Below are 16,709 nucleotides of genomic sequence, written 5' to 3'. Positions count from 1 at the left end.
CCAGCGCAAATAGCTGATCTGCAAGCTTACAAAGTGGCATGTGTAAGCTGCTATTTCCTCTATTTCTATGTTTGAAAATGTGAAAAATCTTCCAACATGGAAACGATTATGCAAAAATAATTGCGATTATGTAATGATTGTGACAGGCCTACAGTAGAGCAAATGGATCAATTAAATGTAGTGGAAAAAGTTATATTTTTGGTTATAACAATTTATTTAATTTAGTTTTGTCAAGTCCAAGCTCTATATACGCATTTTTTAATCCTTGCTAAAGTGTTTGTTCTGTAACAGGGGTCTTTAATAAACATAAATCAAATATTTATTTGACCATTGACGATACAGGGCCAGGCAATGGCGTCTTTGTATGTGCGTTCCTCGGCCACACGCGCGCGCAGACAGCATTACATTCACAGAAAAGCACCCAGTGATAAAAACGCATAATCTTCGATTAATTACTATTAGTTATTAACTACTAACGACTAACTTCTTAACGGTGATTAATTGATTAACTATTAACATCCCTAAGTGTCCTTGTAGGCCAGTCAATCTAATGCCCAAACCACACCAGCTGCAACTACTCGCAACCCCTTGCAACAAAACAAACCACACCAGTTGCAACTCCTTGCAACTGCCATGGGGAATTATGGTTGCAACGAGTTGCAAGTATTGCATGTTGCAACGAGCTGCATGGCGACCCTCTGGTGTGGTTAGGGCTTAAGGTTTGACCCAAAGGACATTGCAATAGTAATTGTTCTAGGTTTTTTATGATCGTCATTTAAATAACATAAAACATTGTCAATGAAATATTTAGTGGATCATGTTAAATTCAGGGGTTGAAAGTTGAGGTACCATTAACAACCTATGTAAGGCAAAAATTCACATACTTCAAATAGTCATTTCTTTTGTAATCATTTTTCTGGGGGGGACCCTGGAACAAACCCTTTTCAGATGGTGGGTCAGTGGCCAAATACACAAAAAATGTTTGAGAACCACGGATTTCGAAGGCATTTGTAGAATGGGCTAAAAAACTGAAATTGATATTTCAGTTCAAGCAGAACAAAATGCCACGCGTGCAAACGTAATGTTCAGCGCCACGCCACGCCGCTTTGTTTCCTCTTCTATTACAGCTTTATATTTATGGTTGAGTGGGTTTTATAATTTATTCTCTTATCTTTCATTCTACAAACATTGTTGCCTTTTGTCTGCCTTTTGTTTCTATTTACTGAGTGTTTTTTATTTGATGAATATTAGCAATTATTTTAAAGACGGTGGTTAACTAATCAACCTTTTGTGGATCAGGGCCCACTTGAAAATTTTCTGGCCGCCCATCTGACCACTTTTAAGTTCCTATTTATCGGTATCACAATGAAAACTAATTTCAAAGTTGTAAAGAATAAACGAATACCATTCCTTTTTTAAATTATGTTATTTCATCATTCATTTTTTTTGCCAATCACTTTATTTGGGTAGTGTTTTATTCAATATCATTCGTTGCACCTTATTGTCTGCCTTTTGATTCTATTTACTGTTTAAATAGAACAGTAGGGGGGTGGTGGGGCTGCTGTGGGGGGTACAGAGACAAACCCCCCAAAGTCACAGGTTCAATCCCCATCAGTGTGTCTTGTCAAAGTGCTCTTAGCTGCTGACTCAGGATGAGTTATTAGGGCCGGGGCGATACGACCTCAAATCAGTTATCACCACCATTGTACAACAACGTATAATACAGGGTTAAGTAATCGGATAATTGATTCAGTCGATTATAAATCCATTGGTTTGGTTTTGATCTAGGTGTTTTTGTTTAATTGCCCAGCCCTGTAGGATAAGTGTCAGATGAAGCCCTGGCTTTAACGTTGTTTGTTACACCAGGGCTCCACCGGGCGCGTCAGCGTCGCGTCTCCGTCAGGGAATGTTCCCTTTTTAATCAATGAAGGGTGGCTCCACTGCCCGCGTTGCGTTGACGGAGACGCGACGCGTGCATTAAAATTGAACCGGTGCGTTTTTTGACGCACGCGACGGAGACGCAACGCGTCCGGTGGAGCCCCGGTGTTAGACTAGAGTTCAGCTTATTCCGATCTTGCACTTGTTCAGTCACTCTGATCAGAGCGTCTGCTAAATGCTTACTGTAAATGGTAGAATTATGAGTTGAACTGTTGTCTGTCTTGACCAGGATCTACGTTCCCTGTTCCAGAGTGACCAGGATCTACGTTCCCGTTAGAGTGACATTTAGTTGAAACTGAGCAAGGGGAGACTTTGCCTAAACCTTTTTTTGAAATCATGTTTTTGTCAATGTGTCTTATAAAGAAATGGACCTCTTTTTACAGTTGAGTGTAAGGCCAAGTACACTACTACCACTAAGTGGACGTTTGTATCTGTTGAGGTTTCCTGTAATGCCTTGAAACGTATGTGGTGCCTTGGATATTTTTACTCAATAAAAGCTTTAAGAAAGATTTCTGTTATATATGAGCTGTTATTCCAAACGTCACTTTACAACATTGTCTTGCACTGCACATCTATACATTGCAACAGATATTGAGTTAAAAGAATATACCATGATGAAGTCTCATTGTCTTTTGAGTCACTGTGGTTAATACAATGCCTCCAGAGTACAGATATTAAAGTATTGAGAAAATATGTCAGAGCAGGGAGACGTGGGTGCTAGTGTACCCCCAGTACAGTATACTGGACACACCCACCAGTCAGTACAGTCCAGTGTGCAGTGTAGTGGTTCTCACTTTATTTCAAGGACCCCCATTTTGGTATGCATTAAGAGGCCATGGATGGACCCCCATACTTGGCAAGTGTACACACATGGAACCAAATGGGACGTACACTTGCATAGTTAAAGGAGCATTCAGTGATTTGAGTGATTTGGAGAACCACCCAGTCCGCCCCGGTAACAAAATGTGCACATGCACGCTCTACAGTGGGGGGAAGTGCAACAGGCCAACAGCATGTGCACCCCACTCGATCATGATTGGAGGAAGGCCCCTCTCATCCTGATTGGATGAAGGCTTTGCCACCCACCACCAAAACTGAAACTAGGGTTTTTTGACCCCAGGGGCTCACTGGGGACAGGGAGGAACTCCTTATATGGTCAGCACACTCTATAGTAGGGAGGATTATCCAGAAAAAAAGAAAAAATAAGTGATATTTAGATTAAGTCAAATCACTGAAAATACCTTTAAGACCTACAAGGGTCCATTTGGTTCCTAACATCGATCATTTGGGGACCCCTTGGAACCCCCTCAAGGAGTCCTGGGGATCCCCAGACCATGCTTTGAGAATCACTGCTCTATTTCAGCACCTCCAGCTCTTTCTCTGCCAGTGTCTTACCTGTTAGAGCAGGTCCAGCCTGCTACTGTACAGGAGAATGTGATTAACCAAAATGGAAACACCTGCCACTCAATTAACCCCTGGCACTGCACCCCAATCTCCAACCACAGCAGAGTCCAAATCACTCACTCCAATCTGGGAACCCATCTACCCAAAAAAAAGAAAATAGTGCGCCCTCTGCTGTTTGTTTCCTGCACTGCTGCACAGTGCACAGCTTGAATCTGTTCTCGACTGAATGCTGAGAGGGAGACAGTTGTAGACTGACAGGAAAGCTGAGAGGGACATAGTTGTAGACTGACAGGAAAGCTGAGAGGGAGACAGTTGTAGGAGAGACAGACAGTAGGAAAGCTGAGAGGGAGACAGTTGTAGGAGAGACAGACAGTAGGAAAGCTGAGAGGGAGACAGTGTAGGAGAGACAGACAGTAGGAAAGCTGAGAGGGAGACAGTTGTAGGAGAGACAGTAGGAAAGCTGAGAGGGAGTCAGTTGTAGGAGAGACTGACAGGAAAGCTGAGAGGGAGACAGCTGTAGGAGAGACTGACAGGCAAGCTGAGAGGGAGACAGTTGTAGGAGAGACAGTAGGAAAGCTGAGAGGGAGACAGTTGTAGGAGAGACAGACAGCAGGAAAGCTGAGAGGGAGACAGTTGTAGGAGAGACTGACAGAAAAGCTGAGAGGGAGACAGTTGTAGGAGAGACAGTAGGAAAGCTGAGAGGGAGACAGTTGTAGGAGAGACTGACAGGAAAGCTGAGAGGGAGACAGTTGTAGGAGAGACAGACAGTAGGAAAGCTGAGAGGGAGACAGTTGTAGGAGAGACTGACAGAAAAGCTGAGAGTGAGACAGTTGTAGGAGAGACAGTAGGAAAGCTGAGAGGGAGACAGTATAGGAGAGACAGACAGTAGGAAAGCTGAGAGGGAGACAGTTGTAGGAGAGACAGACAGTAGGAAAGCTGAGAGGGAGACAGTTGTAGGAGACAGACAGTAGGAAAGCTGAGAGGGAGACAGTTGTAGGAGACAGACAGTAGGAAAGCTGAGAGGGAGACAGTATAGGAGAGACGGACAGCTTGAGAGGACGGCGTGTTTTCTGAGGAAAGGAAATGGATGAGAGAGTACAGAACAAAAAAAACAAGTCATATCCACCGTTTATTTCCCCGACATCAGAAGAAAAAGCACATCAGCTTCAGTATCAGACCAAGACAAACTTAAAGACCAGATGATATGTAGTCAGAATATTTGTAATATTACCATCATTTCATACATACTCATTACTCACAGCGATTGACAAAGTAAAAAATAAAATAAAAACCCTTTTCACTGAACCGGTTCACCAAGGTTGAGGGTTTGAGTCCCTCTGCAGGGCTTCTAGGGAAAAAAACAGGGAAGGCCGTTATGTTTCAACGCGGCGGGGGATTGGTTGAAAACGAATGGTCGCTTAATTGGACGAGTGCTCAACAACTGGTGTTGTCGCCACACAACGGTGTTGCGCGCCGATTTTTGAAAAATCGTGAAAATGTGGTGCAAATCTTATGATATTCTTTCAGAGCCAACGTTTTTAACTCAAATCTTTGCTTCAGAAAACTGTCAGGATTTAGAAGGCATTTGTAGAATCGTCCTCAGGTCTAAATGGGTTAACCCATTCAGGCCTGACGTCGAAATTTTAAAAAAAAAGTTTTCTAAATCATGACAATTTTCGGAAAGATTTGAGGCACATTTTAACGATTTTTCAAAAATAGCAGACCTACAAGTTCATAGCGCGCCACTCGGTGGCGCGCTATGAGCTTGTAGATCTGCTATTTTTCAATAGCTAAATTATAACATAATGTTTAAAACGCTAACGCTAACGTGACATGGATGCGTTCCAGGTCTCAATGGATTAATAAGGCTCATTTGCAAATTATATCACTTGAAAAAGGAACAAAATGGACAGCGTACTCATGACCAGCGTACTCATGACCAGCGTACTCATGACACCACAACAAACAAACTTAACCAAAAAAAACCTAATGTAAGCAGTAAGCAACCCTCATACTGGAAAAAACAAAAAACAAACACAATATTGATAATTAAAAAAAAAAAAAAGATTTAAAAAGTGGTTCTGTAATCAGGATTTGCATCGTGTCATTGCTATTGTGCAACTTCATCAAAGAACAAAATACCTCAACAAAATACTGTCCAACTCCAACTCATTTACACACTTTGACAGGACATTGGGCCATAGGCCTCACTCAGACCTTTAATGCATTGCTGCATGCTTGTTGTATGAATGCTGTGAGTGTCATGGCCGCCCCAATGCATTTCCAATGGAAGTCACATGGTTTGAGGACTACATTTTGGACTACAAGCTGTTGTATGGCTTTCGGCTGTGTTTCGACTGCGCCCCTCCCCCTCATACAACACAAGTGTTGTGTCAGACCATGTGACTCCCATTGGAAATGCATTGGGGCAAGCTGTGTCACACCCTTTGTATACAGCAAGCATACAGCAATCTGTTTCAAGTGAGGCGTTCTGAGTGAGGCCTGAGTGAGGCCTTACTGAACAGAACCGTCAGAAATGTTTATATATTATGAAATGTATGACACCTATTTTTCTTTACAGGGTTTCTTCGTCAAATCTCTTCACAACTGTGGACATTTCAACTCTTCCAATGTTTTGGATCCAGCAGCCCGATAGGTCAGGGGATCTCTGTGTCTTTTAGCCCAGTGGTTCCCAAAGTGGGGTCCGGGGACCCCCAGGGGTCCTTGAGGGAGTTCCAGGGGGTCCCCCAGCTAAATGATAGTTAGGAACCCCTACCATGAAATGTTCTATGAGCAGGGTCTGGCTGTAAACAAGCATCTCGAGCTTAGTCCATTCACCCTGGGTAAACAAAGAGCTTTGCTTTGCTTTGCTTACCCTTATGGGTCTGTGTACAAATGTTACATTTGTAGAGTTAAATTAACTTTGATTCTACAATATAATTTGGGGGTCCCAGAGATAGAAATGCCTTTGAACGGGGATCTGTAGACTAAATGTGAATATCAAACTGGGGGGTCCTTGAAATTAAACAGGAATCACTGCTAGAGCCGTAAACATCTCTTATGGAAGGTCCATGACATATCTTTTCAAATGGGGGGGGGGGGGGGGGGGGTCCGCGGGCTAATTAGTGTCAATTTGGGGGTCATGAAAAAGTTTGAGAACCACCGTTTTAGCCGTTTCTCAGCCTGTTCTCATCTCCATCACTGCCTCTCCCGTGGTGGACATGGAAGCACAGTGTTGCTGTGAACGGATATATCAATACCCCTATTTATTTATTTATGAGACAACGACAATACAAAACAATATGATAGCCGTGGCATGTAAACTATTTACAGTACATGTCGGGGTAAACGTAACAGCACTCAGGCTAACTGTGTGTGTGTGTGTGTGTGTGTGTGTGTGTGTGTGTGTGTGTGTGTGTGTGTGTGTGTGTGCATGTGTATTCATTAGGGGACTGCATATAATATTTGTGTATACTGCAAATATGTACAGTATGTGTGCATTTTGTTTTTATATACAATATATTGTGTGTGTATTCTGTATGTATTTACAGTGTGTGTGTGTGTGTGTGTGTGTGTGTGTGTGTGTGTGTGTGCGCGTGCTGGCATCAATCATTTCAACCATATTTTAGGCTGTTCAAAAAACAGCAGATCTACAAGCTCATAGCACATCTCTATGAGCTTCTGTTAGTTGTGTGATTTATTTAACATCTTGAACATTTGTGCAAATGTTTTTTTAACTCAAATCTGTGCTTCTGGGGGTATTTGTCACTAAAAAGCAAGGCTTTTGCACCACCTACAGGCGACAGGTGCGTAGGAGGAGCGTGATTATGAATCCCACCAACGTTCTAGGGTAGACCCGCCTCACCATGTGTCTGATTGGCTCCCGGGAAGGCATCGTTTTACTGAGGTTAGGCCGTTCGGGTTAGGTTTAGGGGGGTGCATACTTAGTTTAGACTAGTCATGGGTTAGACATGCGTTAAGGTTAGGTTTAGGTGTGCTGCTCCGTGGGAGGTTAGGTTTAGGGTGAGGGTTTGAGATTGTAGGTTGTAGTAGTATGACTAATGACTGGTCGCAAAAACGAGAACTGTCAATCACAACGACTACTGGCCAATCACAGCAGGGCTTTCCTAGAACTGCGGTGGGATACATAATATAACGTGTAGGAGGAGGACATCTTTACGAGATGAAGGTCCAACAGGTGCGTAGGAGGAGGACATCTTTACGAGATGAAGGTCCAACAGACATGGCTGTTCCCTAAATACACTTTTCAACTGCATTTCAAGACAGTCAGTGTGGGGGAGTTTTTTTTTTTTTTTTCCAGGAGGTCTTTGTCACAAAATACTTTTGAGATGCAGCCAAATACACTCATCTTGGGGGTCGTTGGCATGAAACAAAATTGAGAATCACTACAGCATGTACAGAGCGTGTGTGTTGGGCATATGTTGTGGGTGTGCGTGTGTTGTGTGCGTGTGTGTGTTGTGCGTGTGTGTGTGTGTGTTGTGCGTGTGTTGTGTGTGTGTGTGTTCAGTCCAGTGCGGCGTGCATCAGGGCTCCCTGGCCCCCTGCTGTTTTGGACTTCTTCATCTTACTGATGGCCTTCTGCAGGTCTGACTGCTGGATGGGACGAATGACCATGTCCTCTGATCCACTGGGAGAGACACAGAGAGAGAGACAGACAGACAGAAAGACACAGAGAGAGAGAGAGACAGACAGACAGAGAGGGACAGACACAGAGAGAGACAGACAGAGAGACACAGAGAGAGAGAGAGACAGAGAGAGAGACACAGACAGAGAGGGACAGACACAGAGAGAGACAGACAGAGAGACACAGAGAGAGAGAGAGAGACAGAGAGAGAGACACAGACAGAGAGGGACAGACACAGAGAGAGAGACAGATAGAGAGAGAGACAGACATACAGACACAGAGAGACAGAGAGACACAGAGACACAGAGAGACAGACAGACAGACAGACAGACAGACAGACAGACAGACAGACAGACAGACAGACAGACAGACAGACAGACAGACAGACAGACAGACAGACAGACAGACAGAGAGAGAGGGACAGACAGAGAGAGCGACAGAGACACAGAGAGAGACAGACAGACAGACACAGAGAGGGACAGACAGAGTTGGGGTAAGGATGAAGAGAAATATTTTTTAATAATCATTTAAAATATACTCCGACTCTACATGCAATATCCTACAGTAGGAGCCATGTGTGACTTATTAATATGCAAAGTCTCGTGTGTTTTTTTAATTATTATATTGACGTGAAGGTATGCACATTATTGACAGATTGGGAACTGGTGGGCGCTAATTATTAGTCATGGCGTTCTTCCTGTTGACTAGAGTGTGGGAATTTATATATATTGTCCTCACGCAAATGTGACCAGATTTGACTGAGAGACTGCCATCGCGCAAATTCCAGCTTTTCACCAGAGGAGAAAATGAGTTTATAGCACAGGCAGACTCTTCACATCCTAGAGCATGTCTGAAATAAGTGTCAGAGCTGAAATCGACATGTAAATATGAAATAGATGCTTAAACATGTAGCTAGGTGTAATGTTAAGAGTCCACAGAAGTGAACCTTTCAAGCCTGTTTTCTCAACTCGCTGTTTTCTGCAAGACATTACTCTATAAGCCATATCTCCAAAACTGGAGGGTCAAACTGAACAACCAATGTCAATTTGAAGCTGTGATTCCCTGCTTTCACATGACATGAAAAAACGAAAATTCAAAAAAATCCAATGGCAGTCCCTCAGTCAAATTTAGTCACAAATGTGAGGACAAGAGTGGACCTGAATCATTTGTGTGTGTGTGTGTGACTCATACAGTGTGCTACAGTAGCTTCCATGTTTAGCTCCTCAACACGCCTTGAACATGGATGGAATAGTAGTAGTGTGTAATGTAAAATATAGTAAGTAGAACGATTTGGGGGTGGCACTGTGTGTGTGTGTGTGCGTGCGTGTGTCCCGTTTTGTTTGTGATACCTGTCATGTTGCGTGTGCACAAAGTCTCTGACACACAGCAGTGCGGAATCGCGACACATCTCCCTGAGGTCACTTCCTGAAAAGCCCTCGGTTTCCTTGGCGACGCCACTGAGGTCCACAGACAACTCCACCTGACAGCGTGAAGAACACACACAACCCATTTCTACAGTATGTACGCAACATGGCTGGCGCGTTAGACCAGGTTTAGGTTTTAATTAGGTTTAGGTTTTAGTTAGGTTTAGGTTTAGGCGCGTTAGGCCAGCGGTTCCCAAACGCTTTAGCCCGTGACCCAAACGAGAAATGAAGACATTGAAAATATCAGATCTACAAGCTCACAACATGGCGCCACGTTGTGATGCTTGTAGATCGGCTATTTTCACTACTTCTCAACATAAACATTTGTTTTCTAATTTATGGAATTTCTTAAGATTTTTCTTTGTTTTCTTCATGGAATTACTGGGGGAAAAAAACATTTAATTCATGTTTTTTTTAATGTTTTTTTTTAAATGTTTTGAAATATTAATTAAAAACAAAATGTAGGAAACAAAAAATATGGGCATGCGACCCACAAATGGGTCCCGACCCACTGTTTGGGAACCACTGCATTAGATTATTATAAAACATTATAAAACATTAGGATAAAACAGTCGCTCCTCGGGCGCGGGGCAGCGGTAAAGGCCCTGCCCACCACACGCAGCGGTGGCTGGGGGTTCGAATCCTTGGTTTAACCTTGGTTTGCGGTCGAACTAGGTGTGAATAGGTCAATTTCATTCAAAGCATGGGTCAAGTGGACGCCTCGCTGTATATAAATATATTATTGAGTTCAAAGGTCACACTTACCCGTTCATTTTCTAGGATCAGTTTCAGGATCTGTTCTCTCTGCTTCAGACTCTGCAGGGACACACACAAACAGCTGAAACGTACAGGTGTGTGCCTGTGTGTGTACATTTGACCACAGTCTGGAAGAGGCATTCCTTACCAAGGTGCTTAAGTACCAGCGTCTTAAGGATGCTATTATACAGCTTGGCTACAAATGTAAACTACTTGTGTTCATATTTGTAAGCCTCGGTAATGTCCATAAATCAGTCGTGAGGGGCCTGCAGATTGCAGGCATGCCCAAGCCGAGAGCTGATCAGGTATCTGCAAAATTCTGTTCAGTGTCTGCAATAATTGGCAGTCGCCATATATGGAGAAGGCGATGCTTTCTGTACCCATGATCTGTATCCTGGAGCACTTGTTTTCCAAGTTTGCGCAAAAAAGATGTTAAGTGTGTGTGTGTGTGTGTGTGTGTGTGTGTGTGTGTGTGTGCGTGTGCGTGCGTGTGTGTGTGTAAGCTTACAGGCTGGTTTATGTGAAACCTAGTGGGCATTCTCCTCAGGATGGCCGTGTCTAAATCTTGAGGACGATTAGTAGCTCCCATTATGATCACCTAGACAGACAGACAGACAGAGACTGTGATTGGAATTATGTTTCAGGTCTCCTGTCAGGATGAAGTATTATACAGTATAGTAACAGTCAGATAAAGTGTGTGTACCTGACAGTTGTAGTCGGTGTCCAGGCCGTCCCAGAGACTCATGAACTGAGCCTTCATCATGGCTGTGGCCTCGTGATCGTTACTGGAACGATTCCTCAGGAACGAATCTAACAAAATAAAAGAACACACACACACACACACACACACACACACACACACACACACACACACACACACACACACACACACACACACACACACACACACACACACACACACACACACACACACACACACACACACACACACACACACACACACACACACACACACACACACACAGTTCTTAGATGTCAGAGCTCGAGTAGAGCGACTACAAGCTTCCATGGATGTGATCAGATGAGTGTATGTATGCGTCTGTCATCTACCTATCTCATCGATGAAGATGATGGAGGGCTGCAGCTTGACGGCCAGCGTGAACACGGCGGCGGCCAGCTTCTGGGATTCGCCGTACCACTTGTCCGTCAGCGTGGACGGCTGCAGGTTGATGAAGCGAAAGCCCGCCTCCTTGGCCGTCGCCTTGGCGATGAGCGTCTTCCCGCAGCCGGGCGGGCCGTACAGCAACACGCCTGTTACCAGGACGATCAATCATTAGATACTGTGTGTGTGTACGGTCAAGATTAGGTCTCTGTCCCTGTGTCTCTCTCTCTCTCTCTCTCTCTCTCCATGGGTCTCTGTCCCTGACTGTGTCTCCCTCTCCGACCTTACCTTTGGGTGGTTGGAGCAGCTTGGACCCTTCAAACAGGTGTCTCTTCTGAACGGGAAGGATGACCGTGTCTTTGAGTTCCGTTATGACCTCGTCGAGACCAGCGATGTCACGCCACGTTATCTACATGACAGAGAGAACTGTTACCGTGTGTGTGTGTGTGTGTGTGTGTGTGTGTGTGTGTGTGTGTATGTGTGTGTGTGTGTGTGTGTCTCGGTCTGTCAGAGTTGACCACTGTCCTGCTGTCATTTCCACAAACACACACTAATGTATGCATTGCACTACACAGTCGCTTGCTGACAATAACAGATCTTCAAGTCAACATGTGGCATCAGGATGCGTTGTTAGCTTGAGAGCTAGAATAGAATAGACTTTTATTTGTCATTGCACACAAAGCATACACTGAGCATACAACGAAATTTCAAGGGAGCTCCCACATAACCGTAGTACATAAATACAACATAACACATAACATACAACACGAAGTAAAGTGCATGGTGATATTATAAAGTGCATGATGGATGAGAAGGGAACCAATAAATTAACACAGTCCAATTTAGAGACAGAATGCATGATGCATATGAGGGGACAGTCAATGCTCATGTCGTTCGTTTAGCAGTCTGACTGCGTAGGGGAAAAAGCTGTTTTTCAGTCTTGAGCTACTAGCACTGATGGACTGGTATCTCCTCCCTGAGGGGAGGAGGTGAAAGAGATAATGTGCTGGGTGTGACTGGTCTCTGATGATACGGTGGGAGAGGCCGAGGCAGCGGGAGGTGAAGACGGAGGTGATAGATGGTAGAGGGGACCCGATGATCCTACCTGCCGCCTTTACCACCCTCTGTAGGGCCTCCTGCTCTGCCTTTGTGCAGCTGGAGAACCACACAGACACTTTTTTGGCTAGCAACATGGTCAACATCGATCAATCAGGTCGTGTGTGTGTGTGTGTGTGTGTGTGTGTGTGTGTGTGTGTGTGTCTCGGTCTGTCAGAGTTGACCACTGTCCTGCTGTCATTTCCACAAACACACACTAATGTATGCATTGCACTACACAGTCGCTTGCTGACAATAACAGATCTTCAAGTTAACATGTGGCATCAGGATGCGTTGTTAGCTTGAGAGCTAGTTGAGAGCTGCTCTTTTTTGGCTAGCAACATGGTCAACATCGATCAATCAGGTTGTGTGTGTGTGTGTACCTGCATACTGAGAGGGTCGACCAGATGAGCTGCGATGCTCATCTCATATTCTGACAGTTTCACATTCTGAACACCGATCTGACGCATCAACTTCTCAGCCTGACGGACGGACGGACGGACGGACGGACGGACGGACGGACACAGAGACAAAGAAACTAAGTTAGAGAATCAATCATTATTTCCTGACATGGTAACACTTTAGTCCAATGGTTCCCAAACCTTTTAGCTCGAGACCCAAAAGTAAAACGTGATGTCGCCACAGCCCAGTACCCAAACCAAACTAGTAAAAATAGCGGAACTACCAGCTCACAACGATTCGCATCGCCATGCTTTGTGAGCTTGTAGAACGGCTATTGTCAGTATTTTATAATTTTACTTTTTAACCCATTCTGGACAGGAACCCCTTTTGGTGTTTTAACTAAGCATTATGTTATCCTTTAGCTATTGAAAAATAGCAGATCTACAAGCTCATCGCACGCCACCGAGTGGCGTGCTACGAGCTTGTAGGTCTGCTATTTTTTTTAATCGTAAAAATGTGGCACAAATCTTTGAATATATATTCTTTCAGAGTGAACGTTTTTTTTATTTCGACGTCAGGCCTAAATGGGTTAAATACCGTAGTCATGAAAAGGTAATAATAAAAACGTACCTGTTTCTGAGCCTCCATCTTCTGCTTCCGGGTGGGGTCGATGGCGTCCACCATCCATTTGATGGTGAAGTAGGTGACGGCTCCAAATATGGTCAGACGGAAGAGCAGGCCGATGACCTCGTTGCGGCCCAGGGGGCGCGTCAGGTTGTCCGCAGGGATGTCCTTCAGGCCCAACACCATCTTTGCCTCCCGAGTGAGTCCTACCACACTAAGAACTGCCAGAGGAAACATTACTCATTCATTTGAGAATTGAGATACTGAAATGACACCACAGTGGTGGAAACATTACTCACATTGTTCTACTTATCCCATTTAGACAATTCTACAAATTTCTTCTAAAGCCGGTTTTCCTACTATGTGGCCCTCAGGTGACGGTCTAACCAGAGCCATAGAGTATAGACAGAGTTATCCTACTATGTGGCCCTCAGGTGACGGTCTAACCAGAGCCATAGAGTATAGACAGAGTTACGCAAACTCTGTTCACGTCATGGGGCTTCGGTCCAATGGCGGCTCTCCTACATAGACTTCTATTGGTTTGTCCCTAATTGAAGGCTCCACATGTATACATACATAGGGACAACCGGACGTTTACGGAATGAATTGGAGCTATGGGCTCGCGCGAGTACATGAACCACATGACCGGGCTGTTTTCTGCCCCCCCAATATCGCAACTCTTCTATTAGATGGCTCTGGGTCTAAGCAAAAAACATTCTTAACTAGAACTAAGAAAGATGAACACCTTACTTACACCAACTCTCTGATCTCTGCACTGGCTGCCATTTAATGAGTCATAGAATATATATTTTTAAATATTGGGTGGATCGTCTTTATGGCTGCAACCAACTTACCATGAAAAATAGCTGGAACCAGTGCTGGTTATTTAGTTAGGACCCGCTACAGCGGTGTTCGATACGAACTTAACCGGGATGTAGAAACCTCTACTTCAATGCTCTACAAGTTGCTTAGCCAGATATTCTGTCTTATCTAAACAACTCGTGCCAAAGGTAGTAGAAGATATTCTGTCCCTTAAGCCTCTGATTATACTCCTTTTTATACTTTTTAGTTAGAGTCATAATGACAATGCTGTCCAATTGAATATGACGATGACACACGTGTATATCCCTATAGGGGGTTTCCATATTAATCTGATGTCAGCATTGGATATTTCCGTTATATCCCCATATGTGGAGATCCAAGTGACGGCCTTTTATCCCCATATATGGAGATCCATCTGAGAGCCCTCGCAACACCAAGTGACGGCCTTTTATCCCCATATATGGAGATCCACCTGAGAGCCCTCGCAACAGCAAGTGACGGCCTTTTAACCCCATATATGGAGATCCATCTGAGAGCCCTCGCAACACCAAGTGACGGCCTTTTATCCCCATATATGGAGATCCACCTGAGAGCCGTCGCAACACCAAGTGACGGCCTTTTATCCCCATATATGGAGATCCACCTGAGAGCCGTCGCAACACCAAGTGACGGCCTTTTATCCCCATATATGGAGATCCACCTGAGAGCCCTCGCAACACCAAGTGACGGCCTTTTATCCCCATATATGGAGATCCACCTGAGAGCCTTCGCAACAGCCACTTCTTAGCGATTATTCTACTAAATACTTTGAATAATCAAACCATTATCGATTACCTTCAGACCATAATCGATCACTATCAGGCCATTACCATTATCAATCAATCCTCGGACCATTATCAATCAACATTGTGGGTGAGCCTTCATTCTAAAAGCCCAATGCTTTTAGTGGCAACTCATTTATATCATCCCCTCCCAGGATTATCAAATATTAAAAATCAGTGAGCCCAGCTCTCTTAAGCTACAAGCTCACAGCGCGTTAAAACAGTGTGAGATTGTAGATCTGCAATTTTTTTGGAAGATTTGGGGACATTTTCGCCAAAAGAACATCACCAAGATAGCAGATAGGGACGGCAGGTTGAAAGTGGTTTAAAATGAACAATGACACAGGCAGTATCTTTACTCAACAGAAACAACAATCATTCTAAAATGTTCCACAGATTGTCAGTAGTTGAAAGGACTTTTACGCGCAGTAGGTGCTTTCTCTTTCCATTCTGAGCATGCTGCTAATATATTATCACTGTATATCTCAAGATCTGACCCACACAGCCAGGATTTATAATACTTTCTCCTACATATAACTAGTCTCAAGAGTAAAACAGTATAAACAGGTACATGTTTATAATATTTATTAATGTATTAATTATTGAATTATGTATTATTTCCCCGAAGGCGATAGCTTGACCTTCCAATATAGCATTCACACCGGGTTTCCCTCTCAAATACATTACAGGACAGAGTGAGAGAGACTATAGGACCGCGTTACATCACATCTTATTAACGAACGACTATGTTCTGGTGTAAATACGGGTAACTGTATTGTTGTAAAGTGAGTAAACGTTACATTATTTGCCGGTTTAACAGTCACACACTCACCTCTTTTCGCGTCTGAATCACTTCCGTGTTGAGTGTCTTTCTTCTTCGGTGTGGATGCTAGGGGGTGGGGGGGATAACGTTACTCCGGAGTGGATGGAACCACCTGCTGCCCCCTCGTGTTTAGGAATTCATGATCATATCATATTATATCATATCATATCATATTCATATTCATATTCATATTCATATTCATATTCATATTCATATTCATATTCATATTCATATCACATAACAATAACATAACAGTGGTGGGGAAAGTATTCACATGTTTTACTCAAATACTCTGCCTAAAATAACAGTCCTGAATTAAAAGTGTACTTGAATAAATTGTTCAAAAGTATTGGTATCAAAATTAAAGGTAGGCTTTACTCATTATGCAGAATGTCTCACATTCACATGTTTTCAAATGTATAAAATAGCAGAAAAATAGCAGATCTACAAGTTGATCTACTTTTTTTTTATTACGTTGGTGGCCATTTTATCACCGGAAAGATTTGCCTCCAGGATGGAACCTAGGTAGGAAATTTCATCTTTTCGTGTGATAATATTGTCACACGGGTTAATCAGTCCCTGGCCTTTATACTGAACTTATTATTTGATCCAAAAAGAATGGATTCAGTTTTTCCCAGGTGTAAAGATAGTGTGTTATCAGCGAGCCAGATGCAGTCAGATTCTACCGAGTTCAGAGCTGATCGAGAGGGCCTTTTCATTATGTGCAAATTTAAAACAGATGGTACGCATATTATTGTAGGCCTAGGAGTTCAACAAACCATGTGCAACCCAGATTCGGCACAAACAAGGGACTAAATTAATTTCGCTCCTA

General features: G+C 43.6%; 2 protein-coding genes across 2 annotated transcripts in view; one reads left to right on the top strand and one right to left on the bottom strand.

Moving 5' to 3' along the window:
• The window catches only part of LOC306915990 (multiple inositol polyphosphate phosphatase 1-like), an 11,809-nt gene extending 9,362 nt beyond the window's left edge, over positions 1-2,447 (top strand). The window contains exon 7 of the mRNA XM_079493696.1: positions 1-2,447. This exon is cut by the window's left edge and continues 848 nt beyond it. The gene's annotated coding sequence lies outside the window, so the exon portion shown is untranslated.
• Positions 2,448-5,309: 2,862 nt separating this feature from the next.
• On the bottom strand, positions 5,310-15,990 carry atad1b (ATPase family AAA domain containing 1b). Its single transcript, XM_079492569.1, has 10 exons — positions 15,887-15,990; positions 13,418-13,632; positions 12,769-12,867; positions 11,579-11,699; positions 11,239-11,439; positions 10,871-10,977; positions 10,676-10,765; positions 10,177-10,227; positions 9,337-9,467; positions 5,310-7,990 (listed from the first exon to the last, which is right to left on the bottom strand). The coding sequence occupies exons 2-10, from the start codon at positions 13,595-13,597 to the stop codon at positions 7,867-7,869; spliced, it is 1,104 nt and encodes a 367-aa protein (XP_079348695.1). The 5' UTR covers positions 13,598-13,632; positions 15,887-15,990; the 3' UTR covers positions 5,310-7,866.
• Between the last annotated feature and the right edge of the window lie 719 nt (positions 15,991-16,709).

Source organism: Electrona antarctica (genome assembly GCF_951216825.1).
Source record: "Electrona antarctica genome assembly, chromosome: 22".
In the NCBI taxonomy this organism is placed as follows: domain Eukaryota; kingdom Metazoa; phylum Chordata; class Actinopteri; order Myctophiformes; family Myctophidae; genus Electrona; species Electrona antarctica.
The sequence above is the reverse complement of the archived record's forward strand: the minus strand, read 5'-3'. Positions and strand labels throughout refer to the sequence as shown.